This window comes from Salmo trutta, chromosome 22 (assembly GCF_901001165.1).
Source record: "Salmo trutta chromosome 22, fSalTru1.1, whole genome shotgun sequence".
Lineage (NCBI taxonomy): Eukaryota > Metazoa > Chordata > Actinopteri > Salmoniformes > Salmonidae > Salmo > Salmo trutta.
In genome coordinates this window covers 32,501,239-32,524,771 of record NC_042978.1, presented here as the reverse complement: position 1 = coordinate 32,524,771, position 23,533 = coordinate 32,501,239, and the positions used below count along the sequence as shown (strand labels likewise).

The 23,533-nt window shown below is 43.0% G+C and overlaps 1 protein-coding gene across 1 annotated transcript in view; it reads right to left on the bottom strand.

Annotated features, from left to right (window-relative positions):
- Positions 1 to 2,450: 2,450 nt before the first annotated feature.
- The window catches only part of LOC115158601 (KICSTOR complex protein SZT2), a 71,894-nt gene continuing 50,811 nt past the window's right edge, over positions 2,451 to 23,533 (bottom strand). The window contains exons 39-50 of the mRNA XM_029707761.1: positions 22,478 to 22,562; positions 16,416 to 16,466; positions 11,509 to 11,682; positions 9,887 to 10,084; positions 9,514 to 9,719; positions 9,057 to 9,220; positions 8,699 to 8,796; positions 8,312 to 8,444; positions 7,932 to 8,059; positions 6,976 to 7,023; positions 4,055 to 4,176; positions 2,451 to 3,834 (exon numbers count right to left, since the gene is read on the bottom strand). Of these exons, the coding sequence (XP_029563621.1) occupies positions 3,562 to 3,834; positions 4,055 to 4,176; positions 6,976 to 7,023; positions 7,932 to 8,059; positions 8,312 to 8,444; positions 8,699 to 8,796; positions 9,057 to 9,220; positions 9,514 to 9,719; positions 9,887 to 10,084; positions 11,509 to 11,682; positions 16,416 to 16,466; positions 22,478 to 22,562 (1,680 nt within the window). The 3' untranslated portion in view covers positions 2,451 to 3,561. The remainder of the gene's footprint in view (positions 3,835 to 4,054; positions 4,177 to 6,975; positions 7,024 to 7,931; positions 8,060 to 8,311; positions 8,445 to 8,698; positions 8,797 to 9,056; positions 9,221 to 9,513; positions 9,720 to 9,886; positions 10,085 to 11,508; positions 11,683 to 16,415; positions 16,467 to 22,477; positions 22,563 to 23,533) is intronic.

Genomic DNA, 23,533 nt, shown 5'->3' with positions numbered 1-23,533 from the left:
ATTAGATATTACTTGTTAGATATTACTGCACTGTTGGAGCTAGGAACACAAGCATTTCGCTACACCCGCAATAACATCTGCTAAACAGGTGTATGTGACCAATACAATTAGATTTTATTTGACATATTAGATAAACCTAACGGTAGAATAACACTTTAAAAACCCATATTTTCATAAACTACAGTATCTGTTTATAGACATCAAATGTACAGACCAACTCTGGTAGGGCTGAAACCATGATCTACTTTAAAAGCCTAACACAACTGGACTGAGCCCTTGACTCAAACTGTAGCAGGGATTATAGTCAACCCAAAAGAGTGCTGAAGCTTTGGAGATGGTGTATGGACAGCATGCCCTGATTTACACTGCACAGCTTATATGCCCTCAATCCCCCCCACCCCCCTAAAAGGAACTTTTGGGGAAGTTAGTTCAAGAGAGCAGCTTAATGGCTGCTGGGCAGGACCGGGGCAATGGACGAGGAGGAAGAGGAGGACGGGGAGGGCCCAGATGCCCCAGTGTGGCAAAGCCATAGAATTAGAAATTAGAATAATAATTTAATAGGATCTCTATGGGCAGAGCCCTCTGTCCAGTGTCTGTCTCATGCCCAGGGGGCGAAGGGGGTTGAACTGGGCACTAGTGCCCACTGTGCTCCTCATCAGGACAGTGACAGATGACGGGCTGCGCGGGCAAATTTTCTGCCGCTTTGACTCTGCCTTCTGTCCTCATTCATTAGTGTAGAGGCGATTAAGAGGGCATCGAGAACGAAATAGAGAAAAAGTTTGGGACATTTCCTTTCTTTCATGTTGACTTTTTTGCACTGTAATTGGTTGTCTTGCGATGACACTGGGGGCAATGGCATTGCACTTATTTACTGACAAAATGTTGGGAGGATGTTTGTCCCATTTATCACAGTTATGACCTCAAACACACTGTTAAACAAAAACGCAATATGGGTATCCTCTTATGTTCCAAGGGAAAAGCAACGAGTAAAACAGTGCCTATTCTTTTAGCAAAATCATCTAAAAGCACCTAAAAATACCTCTCTCTTTCCTCTCTTGTAGTCAAGCATTCAGGCAGACTGCTCAGAAATTATAGGCATTTTTTGATTTTGACCCTGGAGCTACGGAACTAAAAACACGGCCGGGAAGTCAGAGAGCTGAGGGATTCTCTACACTCCTGACCTGTGTCCCAAATGGCACCCGGTCAAAAGCAGTGCACTACATAGGGGAATAGGGTGCTATTCCACTGCATAGTGTGGTGCCAGGACAACAACCTCTCAACGTGAGCAACACAAATGAACTGATCGTGGACTACAGGAAAAGAAGGGCCGAACAGGCCCCCATCAACATTGACGGGCTGTAGTGGAGCGGATCGAGAGTTTCAAGTTCGTTGGTGCCCACATCACCAACAAAGTGTAATGGTCCAAACACACCAAACAGTCATTATGCCCTTCAGGAGACTGAAAAGATTTGGCATCCTGACCGGTTGCATCACCGCCTGTTATGGCAACTGCTTGGCATCCGACGGCAAGGCACTACAGAGGGTAGTGCGTATGGCCCAATACATCACTGGGGCCAAGCTTCCTGCCATCCAGGACCTATATACTAGGCAGTGTCAGAGGAAGGTCCAAAAATGGTCAAAGACTCCAGCCACCCAAGTCATAGCCTGTTCTCTCTGCTGCCACACGGCAAGTGGTACCGGAGGTCCAAAAGACTCCTTAACAGCTTCTACCCCCAAGCCATAAGACTGCTGAACAATTATTCATATGGGCACCCAGATTATTTACATTGACACCCCCCTTTGTTTTTACACTCCTGCTATTCACTGTTTACTATCTATGTATAGTCACTTCACCCCTACCTACATGTACAAGTTACCTGAACTAACCTGTACCCCCCCCACATTGACTCGGTACCGGTAGCCCCTGTATATAGCCTCGTTATTGTTATGTAATCTTACTGTGTTACTTTTATTTAATTTTTTACTTTAGTTTATTTAGCAAATATTTTCTTAACTCTATTTCTTGAACTGCATTTTTGGTTAAGTCCTTGTAAGTAAGCATTTCACGGTAAGGTCTACACCTGCTGTATTCGGAGCATGTGACAAATAACATTTGATTTTATTTATTTGGGACACAGTCATTCTCTCCGCTCCTCTCCGGGAGCTTATCAAAAGGATTCAGAGATACAAGGAGGCTGACGGAGATGTTGACTGAAAAGGTGAAAAAGAGGACTAGAAGAAGGAATGAAGGCCTCTGTGCTGACATGCCATACCTAGGGAGGGAGGGAGGGAGGGAGGGAGGGAGGGAGGGAGGGAGGGAGGGAGGGAGGGGGAGAGGGAGGGAGGGGAGGGAGGGAGGGAGGGAGGGGGAGAGGGAGGGAGGGAGGGAGAGGGAGGGAGGGAGGGAGATGATCAGAGAGGGGAGGAAACAAGGTCATAGTGATGTTCTGTATTAAAGACCAAGGGGAATCTACTCAGTACAATTAACAGACAAAGTGTACATCCCAAATGGCACCCAATTCCCTATTTAGTGCACTACTTTTAACCAGGGATCAAAGGGCTCCGGTCAAAAGTAGTGCACTATGAATTTTAGTGCAGGAAGATCAGATGCATAAGTCTTGGAGATTCCAAGTATATGATATTGCACATATTGTAACTGTAGTTATACCATTTAGCTTAACAATGCAGCTCCTTGCAATGCAATTCCAATGAGGGCTGAAAGAACTGAATGTAAAGGACAAAGTAAACAAGTGACAGAGCTGTTGATAGCAGATGTTTTAAACTACTGCTGTTTAAACCTCAGAGAGAAACAGAGATGAAGGAGGGGATTTAGTGACAAGAAGACACCCAGCCCCAGCTAAGAGGAGAAGCGACAAAGCAGAGAGCGAGAGGGGGAAATTAAAGAAAAGCAATGAGGAGCTACAGGACCTGCTAGTGTGGAAGGAATCCACGTCCCACCCTCAGGAGCTGACAGATGTGTGTAACCTGCCTCGGGAGTGGCCTGGCCTATACTTGCTGTACCACCAGATGCTCCACTAACACTAACACCGCATTTCCATGGAGACTTACCTCGACGCCAGTGTTTTATGTTCATGTAAACTCTAGTATAATTGTGTTACCATTACACGTGTGGCATTGTTATGTAAATGCCATCTAAAAAGTACCAGTGGCCTTGCTTTGGCCCCAGGTGAAAGCAGGAGCCATGGTCCAGTGAGACAAGGGTACTGGCCCGTGTAGAAGGAAACTGAAAAGACTAAGCCTAAATCCTATATCATGCACCACCAACTAACAGACTGATTCCCCCTGACTGACCCAACCTTTATAAGCCACCAGGACAATGGTCCCAATCCTAACATTGTACCATCCGTAGATTGTGTGTGGCATATGTTTAATATAATGTATACTTATAGGCCACAGTTATGTTGCATCAAAGGGTGTTAGACTGTGATGAATTAAAGCAGACAGCTGTGCCATGCGTGAGACTGAGCATTTACCTTTTCAGGTCTTGGGCAGGTGTGTGATTTAAAGACCTCAGTAATGGTCTTGGTGTGTGGTTACAATCTAACACTCATACAAGAATGATGGTTGTGTGAGATTGACAGTGGATTTTCTGGTACATGTATATGAACTTGGTGAGTGAGAAACGTTTACCTGTTTGAGGTCTGTGTGGGCCGGTGTGTCAGAGAAGCAGCAGTGGTGGAAGAGACCCATCTTCTGGTTGAGGAGACAGTGGACAACGTGGGCCCTGGCGTTCTGCCACTGGACCAGCCTCACCAGCCCACGGTTCAGAGAGGTTCCAAGGTCCACTGACCAGTTATAGGTGTACAGGGTCACCTGGGAGGGAGAGAGCGAGAAAGCAAGAGAGAGATCAACCCACCCCATACAGCATTTGAGTGAAAATGGAGCAACATCCCGATAAATTTTGCCATCTCTTGTTGTAGGCAACTCCCGTGCGCACGCATGCACCAGGAACACACACACCAGGAAGAATAGCTGCTGCTTCCGAATAATTTGTTTTGTTTTTATAATAACAACACACTCCTCTTCTCCCCACCTTCTTCTTCAGGATGTGTATGAGGAGAAACCTCTGCCTTGGGGCCACACCCCTCCAGGACTGCCCTGGGCTGAACCAATCAGACTGCTCCAAGGCCTCGAAGCGCTGGAAGCCTTTATGAGCTGATTGGACATATAGGGAGGGAAGACAGTGAGAGTGGGCCACAAGGGGGGGACGATGACCAGGGTTGGGGTTAATTACATTTAAATTCCGAATGTTCTTCATTGAAAAGCAATGAGGACAATTGGAACTGCAATTTCAGTTTAACTTCTGAATTTAAATATATTTGACCATAACCAACCCTGGAGCAGACAGTCAGAAGACAGGAGAGACCTGAGCGGAGCCAAACCCTGTCTCTAAGATAAGACACGGTAGGCTGAGAATCAATTTAACTAGGGGACCTTAAATGTCTTGGATCAGAATATTTCATCTCTTATTTACCATAGAGTATATGACTAAACGGATAGTCAGCTACCCTATTGTGGGAAAGTGAATTTTAAATATGAAGCTATTAAAATTCAAATCATAAACGGTTCTCATTACATCCTAGCAGACAGAGGCTATGGGCTGTGGTCAAAACTAGTGTACTAGGTAAGGAATAGTATGTAATTTAGGACATAACCAGCAAAATATCTCAGTAAGGTTTTCTAAGCCCCCAGGGCCAGTTGCATAAAATGATTCACAGAGCCATCCTGAGAGGCGTGCATGGGGCTAGTCTGCTACTGCTTTTAGAGCAGGAGAAAAAGAAAACCTTTCCTTTTCTAAGAAATAGACTTAGCATCAGTGGAAAAAATTACCTTCCAAACAGCCAGAGACTTAAGCTTTAAGAGAAATTGCAACAATTTATGAAAGTAGAAATAGTGAAATTTGATATTTGGAATTTAAATATGAAGTCAGTTTGAAGGAGAAGAGAGAGGAAACTGTGAACTCTTCATATTCACAGATATAAGGTCATCCTTATTAAGCAACATGATATGATGCACAGCTCACAACCATGCATACAGCTAAGCATTGAGTACAAAGCTTTACATTCCAAAAATTACTAAGTGTCTTCAGAAAGTATTCATACCTCTTGACTTATTCCACATTTTGTTGCGTTACAGCCTGAATTCAAAACGGATTATTTTTCTCACCCGTCTACACACAATACCCCATTATGACAAAGTGAAAACATGTTCTAATACATTTTTGCTAATTTATTGAAAATGAAATACAGAACTCATTTAAATAAGTATTCACACCCGAGTCAATACTTTGTAGAAGCACCTTTGGCGGCAATTACAGCTTTGAGTCATCTTCGGTATGTCTATCAGATTTTCCAATCTGTATTTGGGGATTCTCTCCCATTTTTCCTTGTAAATTTTCTCAAGCTCTTAAGTTAGAAGGGGAGCAGCAGTGAACAGCAATCTTCAAGTATTTCCACAGTTTATCAATGGGATTCAAGTCTGGGCTTTGGCTGGGTCACTCAAGGACTTTGTCCTGAAGCCATTCTAGCGTTGCTTTGGCTATATGCTTGGGGTCATTGTCTAAGGTCGTTTGCACTCTGAAGCAGGTTCTCATCAAGGATTCGCCTGTATTTGGCTCCATTCATTGTTCTCTCTATCCTACCAGTCTCCCAGTCGCTGCCACTGAAAAGCATCCCCATAGCATGATGCTGCCACAACCATGCTTCACAGTAGGGATGGTGTTAGATGGGTGATGAGCTGTGCCTAGTTTTCTGTCTCATCAGACCACAGAATCTTTTACGTGCCTTTTTGCAACACCAGTTGTCCTGTCATGTGCCTTTTTCTCTGGAGTGGCTTCCGTCTGGCCACTCTCCCATAAAGCCCAGATTGGTGAAGTGCTGTAAAGACTGTTGTCCTTCTGGCAGGTTCTCACAACTCAGCCAAGAAACTCTGTAGTTCTGTCAGTGTGGTCATTGGGTTCTTGGTCACCTCCCTGACCAAGCTCCTTCTTGCCTGGTTGCTCAGTTTGGTTGGACGGCCAGTTCTAGGTAGTCTGTGTAGTTCCATATTTTTTCCATTTCCCAATGATGGAGAACCACTGTGCTCTTAGAAACTTTCAACACTCTAGAAATTGTTGTATACCTTTTCTCAGATAGATACAGTATATGCCTCATCATAATTCTCAGAGATCTATTCTCAGAGATCTTGGACTTCATGGTATAGTTTCTGCTCTGACAACCAAAGTCAACTGTGGGACCTTATATAAACAGGTGTGTTTCTTTCTAAATCATGTCCAAACAATTGAATTGGCCACAGGTGGACTCCAATCAAGTTTTAGTGACATGAAGGATTATCAAAGGCAATTGGATGCACCTGAGCTCAAGTTGGAGTGTAATAGAAAAGGGGTGTGAATACTTATGTCATTTAAATGTCTATTAAATGTCTATTTCATTTTCAATACATTTGAAATAAAATCTAAAAACACTTTCACTTTGTCATTATGGGTATTGTATGTATATGGGTGAGAGAATTTTTTTTTTAAATCAATTTTGAATTCCAGCTGTAACACAACAAAATGTGTAATAAGTCAAGGGGTATGACTACTTTCTGAAGGCAGCAGAGATTCCGTTTTTTCACCATTATATTTTTGGACAGATTTTATGATGCTCAACAGGTAAATAGAATTCCATATTAATTGTAAGAAATCTGAATGAAACCAGAACAGTCGAGAGATAGTGTTGCTTGGTTGGGCTGGCTGCAGGTAAACTTACCTGTCAACCTACTATGGGGAGGAGGGCAGAGTCAGACTTACCTGTCAACCTACTATGAGGAGGAGGGCAGAGTCAGACTTACCTGTCAACCTACTATGAGGAGGAGGGCAGAGTCAGACTTACCTGTCAACCTACTATGGGGAGGAGGGCAGAGTCAGACTTACCTGTCAACCTACTATGAGGAGGAGGGCAGAGTCAGACTTACGTGTGAACTTACTAAGCACAGGGGTGTTCTCATCATCTGAACTGTCTTCTGTGGGCAAATAGAGATGAGCACAAACAAACAGCATGACATTGGCAGGATGCAGGCACTGGCAGGATGCAGGCACTGGCAACAGACAGCTCTACAGCTACACAGAGACACTAAGCTAAAGCTACAGACACAGAGATTGTTTCAAAAGAAAGAAAGAAAGAAAGAAATGTTAGGCAGTTAAAGTTTGAAAAGGGTTGCTTTGATTGTCAGTGACAGAAGAGAGAGTGAACCCAAGTGCAGAACAGTAGCAGAGAAAGCATGTGATGTCACACTAAGCTTAGAAACAATGCTGCCTGTGTGTATATAATGCACGTCTACACTCATCTACAGTTGATCATTAGCCATTAGAACCATGCCATAAAAGGCATGCTGTTTCCGACGTGGAGAGAAAAGAGTTACGATGAGACATTTGGAAATAGCTAGAAAGGTTCCATGTTGGGTTAGAATGTAGTATTTGGGTTTGTGCCCAGTTCTGCCTGTTAGCATCATAATAATATCTCTCTATTATGCTGATGTATTACTACTTTCATTAAGTCATTTAGTAAAGTATGTTTGACCACACAATCCAGATATTTAACTACACATTCCAAAGTTACAGAGGGGAAAAGGGAACCTCAGGGGAAAAGGGAACCTCAGGGGAAAAGGGAACCTCAGGGGAAAAGGGAACCTCAGGGGAAAAGGGAACCTCAGGGGAAAAGGGAACCTCCACATTTTCTTATTTCTCAAAAATAATAGGAAATGGGGCATCATTTGAGGTGAATAAAATGAGCATCACATAGTTATAAAGGGCAATGATTATGTTTAACTCCATGAATCAAATAAGCAAACAAAATCATGGGTCAAGCAAACAGTAAACAGTGACTTCTTTCTGAGCACAGAGATAATAGAACCCTGGCTATAGCAGGTACCTTGCTCTGTGCAGCAATGCCACTGATGGAAGTTCCTTCCAATGAGGATGAAGGTTCTAGATGTGGCAGGTGGTTGGCTGAGGTGTTGGATCAGAGGCATGGGAACAAAGATGTCTCCTTGGGGACAACTAAGGGACCAAACAAAAACAGAAATGATAAAGTCATTATATATAAAAACATATCCTTTCAAAACTGTCTTGAAAGATGAAGTTTGTGAAATGTGTTTGTAAGCTTATGTATGTATATACATGCGTTCCTGATATATACTCTTTCCAAACTAGCTGGAAGCTTTTAAAATAACGCACACATATTCATATGCTTGATTCTTTCCAGTGATTGTGTCTTTCCAGCGATTGACTTGATTCTTTCAAATGACCCACCTCGTTCTCTCGAACACCTTGACTGTGGTGTCACTGGCCAGGGAGCTAACCAGATTGACAATCTCTGTCAGGATGGGAGGAAGCAGGAACTGGGAGGCAATCTCAGCGGTGCACTGCTGAATGGACGGGCATCCTGTTTACACCAGAGACAGAGCGAGAGAAAAGGAGATAAAACAGAAAATGAGAGTCTCTCACAGAGAAGAGATAGGAGACGACGGCTTCATCCCAAACGGCACCATATTCCCTTTACAGTGCTCTACTTTAGACCAGAGCCCATCAAGCGAAACAGACAATCGGTTTGGGAAGCAGATCATCTTTTATATTACCTCCTCTCCTGTCTCCTTTCCACTCCAGCAGAAATAAGGAGAGGGCAGAGGAGCCACTCACCAACGTTAGCCATGAAGGTGATCCAGGGATGACAGGTGACCTGATACAGAGGGTGTAGGGTCCCAACGTTCCCCTCCTCTAGCTGGGACACATGTCTCCTGTTGGAACATACACACACACACCCATTAAACAGTGCAATACTGCTGACAAACTCCACATTTAACAGTGGTGACCAGACTTTGTTTCAAGTGGTATTTTCTGTCTTTCAAATACTTTAGCTGCACTTGATTGAGCTTGCCTGTCGCAATAGAACCAATAGAATAGTTCAAACTCTGCCCAAATAAAACACTCAAAGTATTTAGAAGAAAACAGATCCTCTTTTAACCCAGATCTAAATCCAGCCTGTGTATATGTGAACCTCTGGGCCTGCTCCAGTTCTACAGCCATGGACCTCTCCTGACTCCACTGCTGCTTCACGCTCTCCGTCTTGTGTCTCCTACGTGTCCGACCCTCCTCCCCCTTCTCCTGAACGATGTCGTCTGTCGTCTTAGGGATCTCCAGCTCAGATGAGTCTGGCTTGCTCTGCAGGGAGGATCAACATTTCTTCATCACTCGTAACTAGTGAATCAAACAGCAACGTGGTTGTTCATAATCCAAATATTGATATAATGTTGATCTCGGATGGATGTAGCACTTTCAGAACCAACTCAGTTGAGACATAGAACTGTTTGATGAAATATTCTGAAATGGCACTCTATTCTCTATACAGTACACTACTACCAGAAATAGAAAAGTTGTTAATTAGGGAATAGAGTGCCATTCTGGACACAATCCACTTTTACAACACGTCACACTTTCAAAGAAAGAGAACTCACCAGTATTTCCCAGAAGCTTCGGCGGGTGGTCTTGCCGGTGGGTGTGTTAGACTCGGGGGTGCTTGGTCCAGTGTTGGGGCTGGTCCCAGAGGGGGGAGGGATCAGAGTGATGGGGGAGGGGCTGTTCTTAACACTCCTAGAGCCACTACAAGACATCAAGCTGTCCTTAAATTCCTTCACTTCCAATGGAGGAGAACTTAAATGACCTAAAGAGAAGATGTGGAGATGAACCTGATAACATTGATTGATTTTAAAACAAATCTGAATTTGATTGATAATAGTCTACCATTTTAAACAACAATCTGAATTCACTTTCTAAGAGGACCAATAAAGCATTTGCAGTTCAGGTACTGTAATAGTAGTATTTCCTCACCGTTAGTTGTGTCTTCTCTCTGACCTCTCCCAGGTGTGGTAAGGAACGTCTCCAGACACAGCGGATTGGGCAGGACCCTCAGTTCCATGATGACGCCACAGAGGGTGTGGCGTAGGGCTCCTCGCAGTTTGTCAGTCAGCTGCAGGGGGGAAACGTTACCTTGCTCCCAAATGTCAAAACGTACCCTCATCTCTGACCCTGTCAGGAAGAACAGATGATCAACTAACTGATGGACATAGCACTGAGCATGTGTAGAACTAGCCTGGTCCCAGATCTGTTTGTGCTGTTTTGACAACTCCAATGGTCATTGTCATGTGACAATGTCAAGCCAGGACATTGCTTGTCCCAGATCTGTTTGTGCCGTCTTGCCAACTCCTATGGTCATTGAACTAGCCTGGTCCCAATTCTGTTTTTGCTGTCTTGGCAATGAGCACATTGTGACTATGACCATAGGAGTTGACTATACAGCACAAACAGATCTTGGACCAGGCTAGTGCAGACTGCAGAACACACCTGATTAATGATGGCAGTCCTGTAGAGCAAGGCCCAGCAGATTTAAACAGTTCAGGTAGTTGGCCTCTAATTGCTAACCCTACACAAATACATAATGGTTTACTAGATTACCACACGAGAGAGGAGGCTACTCTCAGAACTCATTTCATTCTCTCAAACAAACTAGGAAGCAGAAATCATATTTGCCAATTAAAGTTGTTAGCTATATGCAAATAAATGTTTTATGCACTGAATTATTTTGCTGAAGTTCTTTAAACAAAAAAAAAAAGTTTCATTTAAATGTATTCAATGTCACATTGACAAAAAACATCCCTGTATCAAAAGAGGGAATTAAAACTCTTTGTAACATTCCGCAGTGACCATCATTATGCAGACAGATGTCCTACTCAAGGTGACATCGCATATTCATTCCAGAGTGAGACCATTACATAGGACTTACTGCTCTGTTTATAAACAAATCCATATTGTGAATTGGTGCTTTAAGAACTTTGAGTTTGTCAACAATTGATTTAATTAAAACGCTTAAAGTGTAACTTTTTTGGCAACCTGACAAAAGTCACATAGAAGAGTTATAGATCTGTTAATCTCACTGAAAGTCTAAGAATGTGCACTATTTCTATGCTTCCCGAAGTTTAGTTTTTGTGCCTTTTACTTTCGGTTTTGTACACCATCTTTAAACAGCTGATAATACTATATTTTTGGTTATGGAAAATATATTTCACAGCAGTTTAGATGGTACAATTCTCTACACTATCCTTGCTTGCTTTGTCACAAACTGAAATTAGGCGAACAATTAGAATTTGAGCAACCAGGAAACGGCGGAGCGTTTACTGCGTAGTGCACTTTTAATAGAAGAAATCGACAATGCAGCACATAATAGAAAAACAATTTTATGACACTGTTCAACAAGAAAAATACACAGCAACAACTCCACCAATGGTTCCTCTGGCTACCCTGGCAGGGTCATGTTCATCGGCACTAAACAGAGAGGTATTATCTGAAAGTCCAATAAGAAACAATACTTTCCATTTTCCCTTGCAAAACATTTTGCTACAATGTGCCCTAATGAACAGGACCCTGATTTCTAGAGAAAACCTACCGGGATTTACCTGAGCTGAGGTAGTTGGAGTCCACCTTAATGACAGTTGTCAGGGTGTCAAACTGTTCTGGCTGTAGGAGGATGCTGGAGGGATCTCCTCTGGGTGATGTGGTGCAGTTGTGGGCAAGAACCTGCAGGGGGCATCCTTGAGCATCTACGAACGACAGCGCGATACAGGCAATACCTGAAGGCAACAGGTGAAATGTGGAGGACAGCGTAATATACTTACTACAGGATGAATAGAGAAGACATGAGTCCTCCAACTACAAGGTGGTGCTCTGTTTTATGGTCCTTCGAGCCAGATAGTAATTTTTGTTCATTAACAATAACCTTGATTATGTTTTTATCTAAACTCAACAAAAAAAAGTTCAAGTGCAATTAAGTGCAGTTTTGAAACGACAATGATTGTGTGCGCCATTATAAAACATAGAAAGATTCTCCATAGATTCTGTCTGATACTGTTCTGCATCAACAGATAAACTACAGTATAAATCCAAAACAGACAAACCATGACCTTTGTACTACAAGTAAGTTGATGTTCCATCCCAACACATAAACCCAGACCACCTTGTCTTCTGATTCTCACCAAAGCCGTGCTTCAGCCTCACCTCATTAACCCTGTACCATACAGGCAGACATTCCTCACCCACACAGGACACCTGTGTTAAATAATATTACAGTTGATCCTCCCGGCCCATGTTTGGTTTGATATGGCTATGAGCATGTACCATTAGCGGGGATAGAGGCATGCATGGTGTAGTGATGTGCTGGTGTAACTAGAAGCCTGGCAGGCAGGCGTACTGAAGAGAGACATGCATTACAGAAATTACCTGGAATAAATCAGCAAAACAGACACACAGCCATCTCTTCTACAACCCCCTGTGCTGGGCTGAGCTTCACACTGCCTGCGTATCTGCCTATTGCAGTCAGCCAGTCAACAAAGCCGCCACATGTCATTCTCAAACCACTAAACCCACTGATCACGTTACTGTTCCTCTCCAGGTTTGGCTACTGGTAATACTATGCGTTTGTGCATTCTGATGACTGAAAGAGTCAGTCGGAGCAAGTGACTTGATGTGTTTGCCCTTTGTGTTTTGCATTGGTTACTTTAGCAGGGTCTGACAGGCCGTCACTTGCGAGTCTCTCTCGCTTGCACACACACAAGTCCATTTGGGCTCAGCAGTCTCTCCATCCATACCATCGCAGTGGCTTTACTCTGACAGGCTGTGTCCCAAATGGCCCATAGGGCTCTGGTAGAAAGTAGTGCACTACAGTACATTCTGAAAGTTTTCAGACCCCTTGACTTTTTCCACATTTTGTTACGTTACAGCCTTATTCTAAAAGGGATTAAATACATTTTTTCCCACATCAATCTACACACAATACCCCACAATGATAAAAGCAAAAACAGTTTTCGATATCTTTGCAAATGTATAAAAAATGTTTTTTTTTAAAAAGACACCTTATTTACATAAGTATTCAGACCCTTTGCTATGAGACTCGAAATTGAGTTCAGGTGCATCCTGTTTCCATTGATCATCCTTGAGATGTTTCAACAACTTGATTGGAGTCCACCTGTGGTAAATTAAATTAATTGGGCATGATTTGGAAAGGCACACACCTGTCTATAAAAAGGTCCCACAGTTGGGAGGTCGAAGGAATTGTCCGTAAAGCTCTGAGACAGGATTGTGTTGAGACACAGATCTGGGGAAGGGTACCAAAAGATGTCTGCAGCACTGAAGGTTCCCAAGAACAGTGGCCTCCATCATTCTTAAATGGAAGAAGTTTGTAACCACGAAGTCTCTTCCCAGAGCTGGCCGCCCAGACAAACTGAGCAATCGAGGGAGAAGGGCCTTGGTCAGGGAGGTGACCAAGAACCCAATGGTCACTCTGACAGAGCTCCAGAGTTCCTCTGTGGAGATGGTTGTCCTTCTGGAAGGTTCTCCAATTTCTACAGCACTCCACCAATAAAGCCTTTATGGTAGAGTGGCCAGACAGAAGCCACTCCTCAGTAAAAGGCACATGACCGCCCGCTTGGAGTTTGCCAAAAGGAACCTAAAGACTCTCAGACCATGAGAAACAAGATTCTCTGGTCTGATGAAACCAAGATTGAACTCTTTGCCTGAATGCCAAGCATCACGTCTGGAGGAAGCCTGGCACCATCCCTACGGTGAAGCATGATGGTGGCGGCATCATGCTGTGGGGATGTTATTCAGCGGCAGGGAGTAGAAGACTAGTCAGGATCAAAGGAAAGATGAACGGGACAAAGTACAGAGATTCTTGTTGAAAACCTACTTCAGAGCACTCAGGACCTCAGACTGGGGTGAAGGTTCACCTTCCAACAGGAAAACGACCCTAAGCACACAGCCAAGACAATGCAGGAGTGGCTTCGGGACAAGGGCCTAAATGTCCTTCAGGGGCCCAGTCAGAGCCCGGACTTGAACCCAATCTAATATCTCTGGAGAGACTTGAAATTAGCTGTGCAGCGATGCTCCACATCCAACCTGACAGAACTTGAGAGGATCTGCAGAGAAGAATCTGAGAAACTCCCCAAATACAGGTGTGCCAAGCTTGTTGCGTCATACCCAAGAAGACTCAAGGCTGTAATCGCTGCCAAAGGTGCTTCAACAAAGTACTGAGTAAAGGGACTGAAAACGTACGTAAATGTGATATTTCAGTTTAGTATGTTTTATACATTTGCTAACATTTATAAAAACCTGTTTATGCTTTGTCATTATGGGGTATTGTGTGTAGATTGAAGAGGGGGAAAAAACGATTTAATCCATTTTAGAATAAAGCTGTAACGTAACAAACGTGGAAAAAGTCAAGGGGTTTGAATACTTTCTGAATGTACTGTACAGTTGAAGTCGGAAGTTTACATACACTTAGGTTGGAGTCATTAAAACTCATTTTTCAACTACTCCACAAATTTCTTGTTAACAAACTATAATTTTGGCAAGTCAGTTAGGACATCTACATTGTGCATGACAAGTCATTTTCCCAACTGTTTACAGAAACATTATTTCACTTATAATTCACTGTATCACAATTCCAGTGGGTCAGAAGTGTACATACACTAAGTTGACTGTGCCTTTAAAACGGAGAAAAAAAAATGTATGCATTCACTACTGTAAGTCGCTCTGGATAAGAGCGTCTGCTAAATGACAAAAAATTCAATGTAAATGTAAACAGCTTGGAAAATTCCAGAAAATGTCATGGCATTAGAAGCTTCTGATAGGCTAATTGACATCATTTGAGTCAATTGGAGGTGTACCTGTGGATGTATTTCAAGGCATACCTTCAAACTCAGTGCCTCTTTGCTTGACATCATGGGAAAATAAAATAAAAAAATCTGACAAAACAAATGCCTGAAGGTACCACGTTCATCTGTACAAACAGTATGCAAGTATAAACACCATGGGACCAGGCAGCCGTCATACCGCTCAGAAAGGAGACGCGTTCTGTCTCCTAGAGATGAACGTACTTTGGTGCGAAAAGTGCAAATCAATCCCAGAACAACAGCAAAGGACCTTGTGAAGATGCTGGAGGAAAAGGGCACAAAAGTATCTATATCCACAGTAAAACGAGTCCTATATCGCCATAACCTGAAAGGCCGCTCAGCAAGGAAGAAGCCACTGCTCCATAACCTCCATACTTCCAAAGTTGTGGCAAAATGGCTTAAGGACAACAAAGTCAAGGTATTGGAGTGGCCATCACAAAGCCCTGACCTCAATCCTATTTAAAATCTGTGGGCAGAACTGAAAAAGCGTGTGCGAGCAAAGAGGCCTACAAACCTGACTCCGTTACACCAGCACTGTCAGGAGGAATGGGCTAAAATTCACCCAATTCATTGTGGGAAGCTTGTGGAAGGCTACCCGAAACATTTGACCCAAGTTAAACAATTTAAAGGCAATGCTACCAAATACTAATTGAGTGCATGTAAACTTCTGACCCACTGGGAATGTGATGAAAGAAGTAAAAGCTGAAATAAATCTCTCTACTATTATTCGGACAAGTGACATTGTTAAAATAAAGTGGTGATTTTAACTGACCTAAGACAGGGGTACTTGTTTAGACTCATAAGACCATAGGCCTACTGGTCAAATCCATGAGGGGGTACTTTTCAGAACGAATACAACTCCACAGTTCTAAAGATAGGTTAACCTAAGACTAGACCATTCTTAACTCTGCTCAACAGAATTATTCCACTATGCATGAGTACATTGCAGTAACTCTGTGTTTAGTCAGCCTATATCTCTCATGGGACAAGTCTCATCAGCCGTAAATATCACTGCCTAATCGGAAAACCATTAAATTAACTGGATGCTATTAAAACGAATGCACACATTATTTTGCTTGATTATTTTCCATTCCACTTCTTATTGAGCAGCATCTCTTGATAGGCTAGAGAAGCCATTATAACAGAGACCAAAGCCAGTTAAACACACACATTGAAGCTTTAATGCAGCAACATACTACATGAAAGAAAGACCATGCAACACAGCCTGAGCCCACCTACAGTGTCCAGCTGAAGTGTGTGGAGGGAGGGAGAGAGAGCGAGAGCACGAGAGAGAGCGTGAGAGAGAGCGTGAGAGAGAGCGCGAGCGCGAGACACACACACACACACACACGTCACTCTGCATGCCACTTAAAAAGTAATCCAAGGAGCATAGGGCAACTGGAAATAACATTCCGGTCCACATTAAAGACTACTGCTGTTGAATTACAGCCAATTTACTTGCAAAGAGACAATCTACCTAAAGAGTAAAGCACTGCCAAATGAAGCAATAGGTACAGTAAAATGATGCAAGAGCAAGAGGCACACCCAGCCAGCCAGGCCAGTAGATGGCGCTATTGTACACAGGACAGGCTGCAGAGAGGGAGCAAAGGTAGCTAAAGGTTCATGACATGTGATACCTTGGAACTGAGAGGGTGGGAAGAGGTGCTGAATGAGGTCCGACATGGTACCTGAGTCAACAGACAGACAGGCAGAGACAGACATACCCTTAATACATTACTTTCTGCTATCAGATACAGTGCCTTCAGAAAGTATTCATACCCCTTGACTTATTTCACATTTGGATTAAATAGATTACATTTTCTAACCCCATAATGACAAAGTAAAAACATGTTTTTAGAAGAAAAATTAAACAGAAATATCTAATTTACATAAGTATTCACACCCCTGAGTCAATACTTTGTAGAAGCACCTAAGGCAGCGATTACAGCTGTGAGTCTTTCTGGGTAAGTCTCTAAGAGCACGATTATGACCTGAGTGAAGCGTGTGTAAATGGAATGTAATTCCCTTTTTATACACTTCTCTCTATGCATATTCTGACGAACTTAAGCATGAGAATAGCGTGCTATTCACTTGCTATTCGATTTGGGTGGAGATTGAATAAATGAAGGTATGGTGGAGGTGTGTCTACAGATATGATGTATTCTGACCTTGACTAAATCGTTACGGAGCGGAGCACAGACCAAGCCATAACAGTTTGAACACGACACATGGTGAAATACTTGGCTGTTTCGTCACACAGTTACATGGATAGTGCAGGCAATAGATGAGGGTATAGCCTACTATTGTACACTGTTTTCCCTATTATAATTGTATATGTATATTAATCTTACAACTTTACCATGGGTTGAAGAACTGAATGTGGCAATATTCAGAAGGAATCAATCCACCGTTTTCTTTCTTCCATGCATAAAGGCTCTCAAACCTGTTTATGATTCAAAAATACTTTTCCAACCCTAAATAATCTACAAGATCAGAGTATTTTTAAAATCTACCAATTGGTGCTGAAACAGACACGAAAATGCATATATTTAGATGGGTTTCTTTAATTGATGCCTAATATTCTGAACCCGTTCTCTCGATATATTTTATTGAGTCAGTCGACAAAATTCTAACTAAAAAAGGTACACCGCATTTAAAGGGATGGCTTAAGATAAATGTACTGAAAACCCTTTTGAATGAAAACTCCACGAAAAAAATCTGTTGGCCAGCAAGTGGGAGGGTTTTTTCAGTGGTTGAATTACATTTGTTCAGCGTGTGCAAGGGAACCACGCCGGCAAAGCCCGTTACACACCTTCATGAGATAAGTCTGAATACCATCTACTGATAAATGCATAGGAAAGGCGTGCGTAAGAAAGGCGTAATTTCCTAAATCGGAATTGGGCCCTAAGAGCTTTCCACACCTGGATTGTGCAACTTTTGCACATTAACTTACAAAAAATTCTTCAAACTCCGTGAAATTGGTGGTTGATCATTTTCGCTGTCTTCTTGGTAAGCAACTCGTGTAGATTTGGCCTCATCCTTTCGGTTATTGTCCTGCCAAAAGGAGAACTAATCTCCAAGTCTCTGGTGGAAAGCAGACTGAACCAGGTTTTCCTCTAGGATTGTTTTTTTAATTTCACCTTTATTTAACCAGGTAGTCTAGTTGAGAACAAGTTCTCATTTACAACTGCGACCCGGTCAAGAATAAAGCAAAGCAGTTTGACACATACAACAACAGAGTTACACATGGAATAAACAAACATACAGTCAATACTACAGTAGAAAAAAATCTATATACAGTGTGTGCAAATGAGGTAAGATAAGGGGAGGTAAGGCAATAAATAGGCCATGGTGGTGAAGTAATTACAATATACCAATTAAACACTGGAGTGATTGATGTGGAGAAGATGAATGTGCAAGTAGAGATACTGGGGTGCAAAGGAGCAAGATAATTAAATACAGTATGGGGATGAGGTAGTTGGATGGGCTGTTTCCAGATGGGCTATGCACAGGTACAGTGCTCTGTGAGCTGCTCTGACAGCTGGTGCTTAAAGCTACTGAGGGAGTGTAGTGGCTTCCTTTCCTCTTTACCATAGCCACTGCCCAAGCCTGAAGCGGGGTTGTTTGGTACGCATACAGTCCACACTCAAGGTTTCCAAAAAGCCAAACATTCAATGTGATCCAGGGATATGGTGCAACAAAATTTTTTATTCTTCTTATATCTAACAGGAAAATGAATATCCAATCAACTTAAAACATAGATTACTTGATATGGAAAATACACAATATGACCTGTCTGTATGTCTGTATGGTCAAAAAACTATACCGCTCCCGCGTCTAGCAAGGACTCCTCCCCCCAAAGGCCCAACTACCTGCCTTTATCCTAACACACTTACCGCAGTATAATGAATGGGCAAGAGGGGGGGGGGGACAAAAACTAAGTTACACTAACAACAAATGAATACATCTCAATCAGGTAAATATAAATCATAAAGGTACGTACCTAATATTTCATCATATACATTCATATTTACACAAATATACATGGAGCTCTGAATGTTCTGTCTTTTATACAAATATGTCCAAATCGGCTCTAACAGGGAGATATGAGTTTCCAGCTTCAGTGATTTTTACAGTTCATTCCAGTCATTGGCAGCAGAGAACTGGAAGGAGAGGCGGCCAAAGGAAGAATTGGCTTTGGGGGTGACCAGTGAGATATACATGCTGGAGCGCGTGCTACAGGTGGGTGCTGCTATGGTGACCAGTGAGATGAGATAAGGCGGAGCTTTACCTAGCAGAGACTTGTAGATGACCTGGACTCAGTGGGTTTGGAGATGAGTAGCTGATGACCACTAGCAGTGGTTAGCTGGCTACTAGCTAGTAGCTAGTTTGCTGGCTAGCTTCTGTTGGGGGGATTCCGATTCAGAGGTAAAGAAAAATACTTTAGAAAAAAGCAGATCCACACCACATTGGGTGAGGCGGGTTGCAGGAGAGTCTTTTGAAGTTGAGGTTTAGAAAAATATAAAAAAGATATGCGAAGAAAAAGATATATACATGGGACACGACAAGACGAAGGACAAAGACGTCTGACTGCTACGCCATCTTGGATATTGTGCCTGTGCTTAGCGCCATTCCATTTCTTTTTTTATCCTGAAAAACTCCCCAGTCCTTAACGATTAACAAGCATACCCATAACATGATGCAGCAACCAACATGCATGAAAAAAATGGAGAGTGGTACTCTGTAATGGGTTGTATTGGCTTTGCCCCCAAACATAACACTTTGTATTCAGGACAAAAAGTGAATTCCTTTGCCACATTTTTTGCAGTATTACTTTAGTGCCTTGTTGCAAACAGGATGTATGTTCGGGAATATTTTTTATTCTGTACAGGCTTCCTTCTTTTCACTCTGTCAATTAGGTTAGTATTGTAGAGTAACTACAACGTTATTGATCCATTCTCAGTTTTCTCCAATCACAGCCATTAAACTCTAACTGTTTTAAAGTCACCTTTGACCTCATTGTGAACTCCCTGAGTTTCCTTCCCCTCCGCCAACTGAGTTAGGAAGGACGCATGCATCTTTGTAGTAACTGTGTGTCTTGATACACCATCCAATGTGTAATTAATAATTTAATCATGCTTATATGGATATTCAATGTCTTTTTTTAAAATTCTACATATTTATTTTGATTTTTTTTTACACTCATCTACCAATAGGTGCCCTTCTTTGCGAGGCATTGGAAAACCTCCCTGGTCTTTGTGGTTGAATCTGTGTTTGAAATTCACTGCTCGACTGAGGAACCTTAAATATAATTGTATGTGTGGGATAAAGAGATGAGGTAATCATAAAACAAAATCATGTTAAAACACTATTATTGCACACAGAGTGAGTCCATGCAACATTTATTTTATCTTTATTTAACTAGGCAAGCCAGTTAAGAACAAATTCTTATTTTCAATGACGGCCTAGGAACAGTGGGTTAACTGCCTTGTTCAGGGGCAGAACGACAGACTTTTACCTTGTCAGCTCGGGGATTCGATCTTGCAACCTTACGCTTACTAGTCCAACACTCTAACCACTAGGCTACCCTACTCCTGAACTTATTTAGGTTTGCCATAAAAAAGTGATTGAATACTTATTGACACAAGACATTTCAGCTTTAAATTTTTGATTATTTAGTATACATTTCTAAAAACATAATTCCACTTTGACATTATGGGGTATTGTGTGTAGGCCAGTGACAAAATCCCTTTAATGCAACACAATGTGGAAAAGTTAAGGGTGTGAATACTTTCTGAAGGCACTGTATGCTATGAGAGGTGTTTCTTATCAGATCCTTCTGAAAGCCAGATGGTGCATCAGCTGGTCATTTGCAAACTGTGTACTAAGTAGTGTACACTGAAGCAACTGCTGAGGAGTGAGGGGAATCAGTTGAACAGCATCATAACATCATCTCTAATTAGGGTCGCAAAGGGTTCCGCTAACTTACCCAAAATTCACAGTTTTCCCACAAATACTGCAAAGAGGATTTCAGATTCCCTGCTTTTTTATTTTACAAACCTAGCTCTAATTGATCTACAATTTAACTCAAATGTCCAGAAGACCCTCTGCTGGGCCTCCACTACTGTAGCTCTGGTCCAGGGTGTTAGTGAGGTTTGAAGGAAGGCTTAGCGTTAACGAACCGCACTTATGCCCTGGACCAGAGCTAGCCTGGCACTCCAACTCCTTAACTTCCTTTATCCACGGACATTGCTACTATTTTAGCACATACAGTATGAGTTATAATATGCGTTATTTGTCACAGGGCCTTTGTGCAAAGCTATTAGTAAGAGGAAAATGTCTCTTTCTGCATTCTGCAATAAAACTCTTGTCTATTAGCTCTCTGAGATGGAATCACTGAAGCAGTCCTTGGTATTCAAGCACAGCAGACGTGTGTATTTTAGGCTCTGAGTTTGACAAGATTAATGTGGCAAACAGTTTCTTAATTAGCTGGCAATGGAATACAACAGTGCAAGACTAACCAGCTTCCAGCTCTGCCAAAAAACTTCTCTAACTCTCTGAGTAGCAGTCTGCACCTGACATAATTATGTCACGCTGGGCAGGGATCAAGTAATTCAAATAACTTAAGCACCTTGTTGTGCAAGTCTTCAAATTAATGAGATGAAATCAGAGCTTCCCTTCACAGCAATTAAAAATAAGTTAGACTGCATGGGAAATGAATGCAAGGCCTGGGTTGTGTACGTCCCAAATGGCACCCTATTCCAATTATAGTGCACTAGTTTTGATGGGCTCTGGTCAAAAGTAGTGCACTTTATAGGAAATATGTTGCCATTTGGGACAGAACATGGAGAGAAAAAAGCCTCTCGAATGAACATCAGCCTTGGTACTTTGATTCTGACACTACAGAAAGAGGTCAGTTTAAGTGAGATATCAGCAGCTATTAAATTCCACCGGTTTTAAACATGATTTATAACGACAGGAATGCTGTGGGGATAATATAAGTAAAAAACATAATTCATTACAATGTAGCTGTCAACACACTATATAACGAACAGGACAACTGTCTTACTATAGGCTAATCACATCCGGAGTACTGTCTTACTATAGGCTAATCACAACCGGAGTACTGTTTTACTATAGGCTAATCACAACCGGAGTACTCTCTTACTATAGGCTAATCACAACCTGAGTACTGTCTTACTATAGGCTAATCATAACTGACAGGTGGCCATATTGCACACTCACCCACCCACGCCCACACACGACAATAGTATGTGCTGCCTGTCAGCAGATAAATAATACCTGAACCTCAAACAGAGTAATGCAAAACAACAGGTGACCATTGAAATTCAGAAAAGTTACCACCACACATCGCATACAGAAGCTGGAGAGTGACAGTCCAGTCACTTGGAGAATGAGTGTAGCATTAACCAGTAGCATCGTAACAGAACAGGAGAAATCAGATTAGTGTTTATTAGCTACGCAAGGCAAGGCAGTGCTGTGATCATTTGCTGTGCATTTTTTTATTTGGCGGGAGGTATAAATATGGAAAGAGGCTGTCAGCACAACCAGTGATATCACTCCCTCTAAGTCAGCAGCTTAAAAAAAAACATGCACACACACACACACACACACGAGTACGCACGCACACACACTGAAAACATGGAGTGAGAGAGAGCGAGAAAGAGAACGTCATTACCTTTCCCTCCGGTCCCCTGGCCCCCAGGCTTATTGTAGAGGTAGATATCAGAGTCAGGAAGCTCTCTGCTCTGATGGAAGTAGTGCTTAGAGAGAGACAGAGACACACACACAGAGAGAGAGAGCGTGAGAGACAGACACAGAGAGCGAGAGAGAACGTGAGAGATAGTAACAGAGAGAACGAGAGTGAGCGAGAGAGAGCGAGGGAGACAGAGAGAGAGCGAGGGAGACAGAGAGAGAGCGAGACAGACAGACAGAGAGAGAGAGCGAGACAGACAGACAGAGCGAGAGCGTGTGTGAGCGAGCGAGCGAGACAGAGAGAGCGAGTGCGAGCGAGACAGAGCGAGAGAGAGAGCGAGCGAGACAGAGCGAGACAGAGACAGCGAGCGAGACAGAAAGAGCGAGCGAGACAGAGAGAGCGAGACAGAGAGAGCGAGCGAGACAGAGAGAGCGAGCGAGACAGAGAGAGCGAGCGAGCGAGACAGAGAGAGCGAGCGAGCGAGACAGAGAGAGCGAGCGAGCGAGACAGACAGAGAGCGAGACAGCGAAAAATTCCCAGCATGCACAGAGAGAGAGAGAGAGAGAGCCAGCGAGAGAGAGAGAGATCTCATTTTTATTTATATTGTAAATATCCAAAGTAAGCTTTGGCAATATGTACATTGTTACGTCATGCCAATAAAGCGAATTGAATTGAATTGAGAGAGAGAGAGCCAGCGAGAGCCAGCGAGAGAGCCAGCGAGAGAGAGCCAGCGAGAGAGAGCCAGCGAGAGAGAGCCAGCGAGAGAGCCAGCGAGAGAGAGCCAGCGAGAGAGCCAGAGAGAGAGAGAGAGCCAGCGAGAGAGAGAGAGAGAGCCAGCGAGAGAGAGAGAGAGAGAGCCAGCGAGAGAGCCAGCGAGAGAGAGAGAGAGAGAGAGCCAGCGAGAGAGCCAGCGAGAGAGCCAGCGAGAGAGAGCCAGCGAGAGAGAGAGAGAGAGAGAGAGAGCCAGCGAGAGAGAGAGCCAGCGAGAGAGAGAGCCAGCGAGAGAGAGAGCCAGCGAGAGAGAGAGCCAGCGAGAGA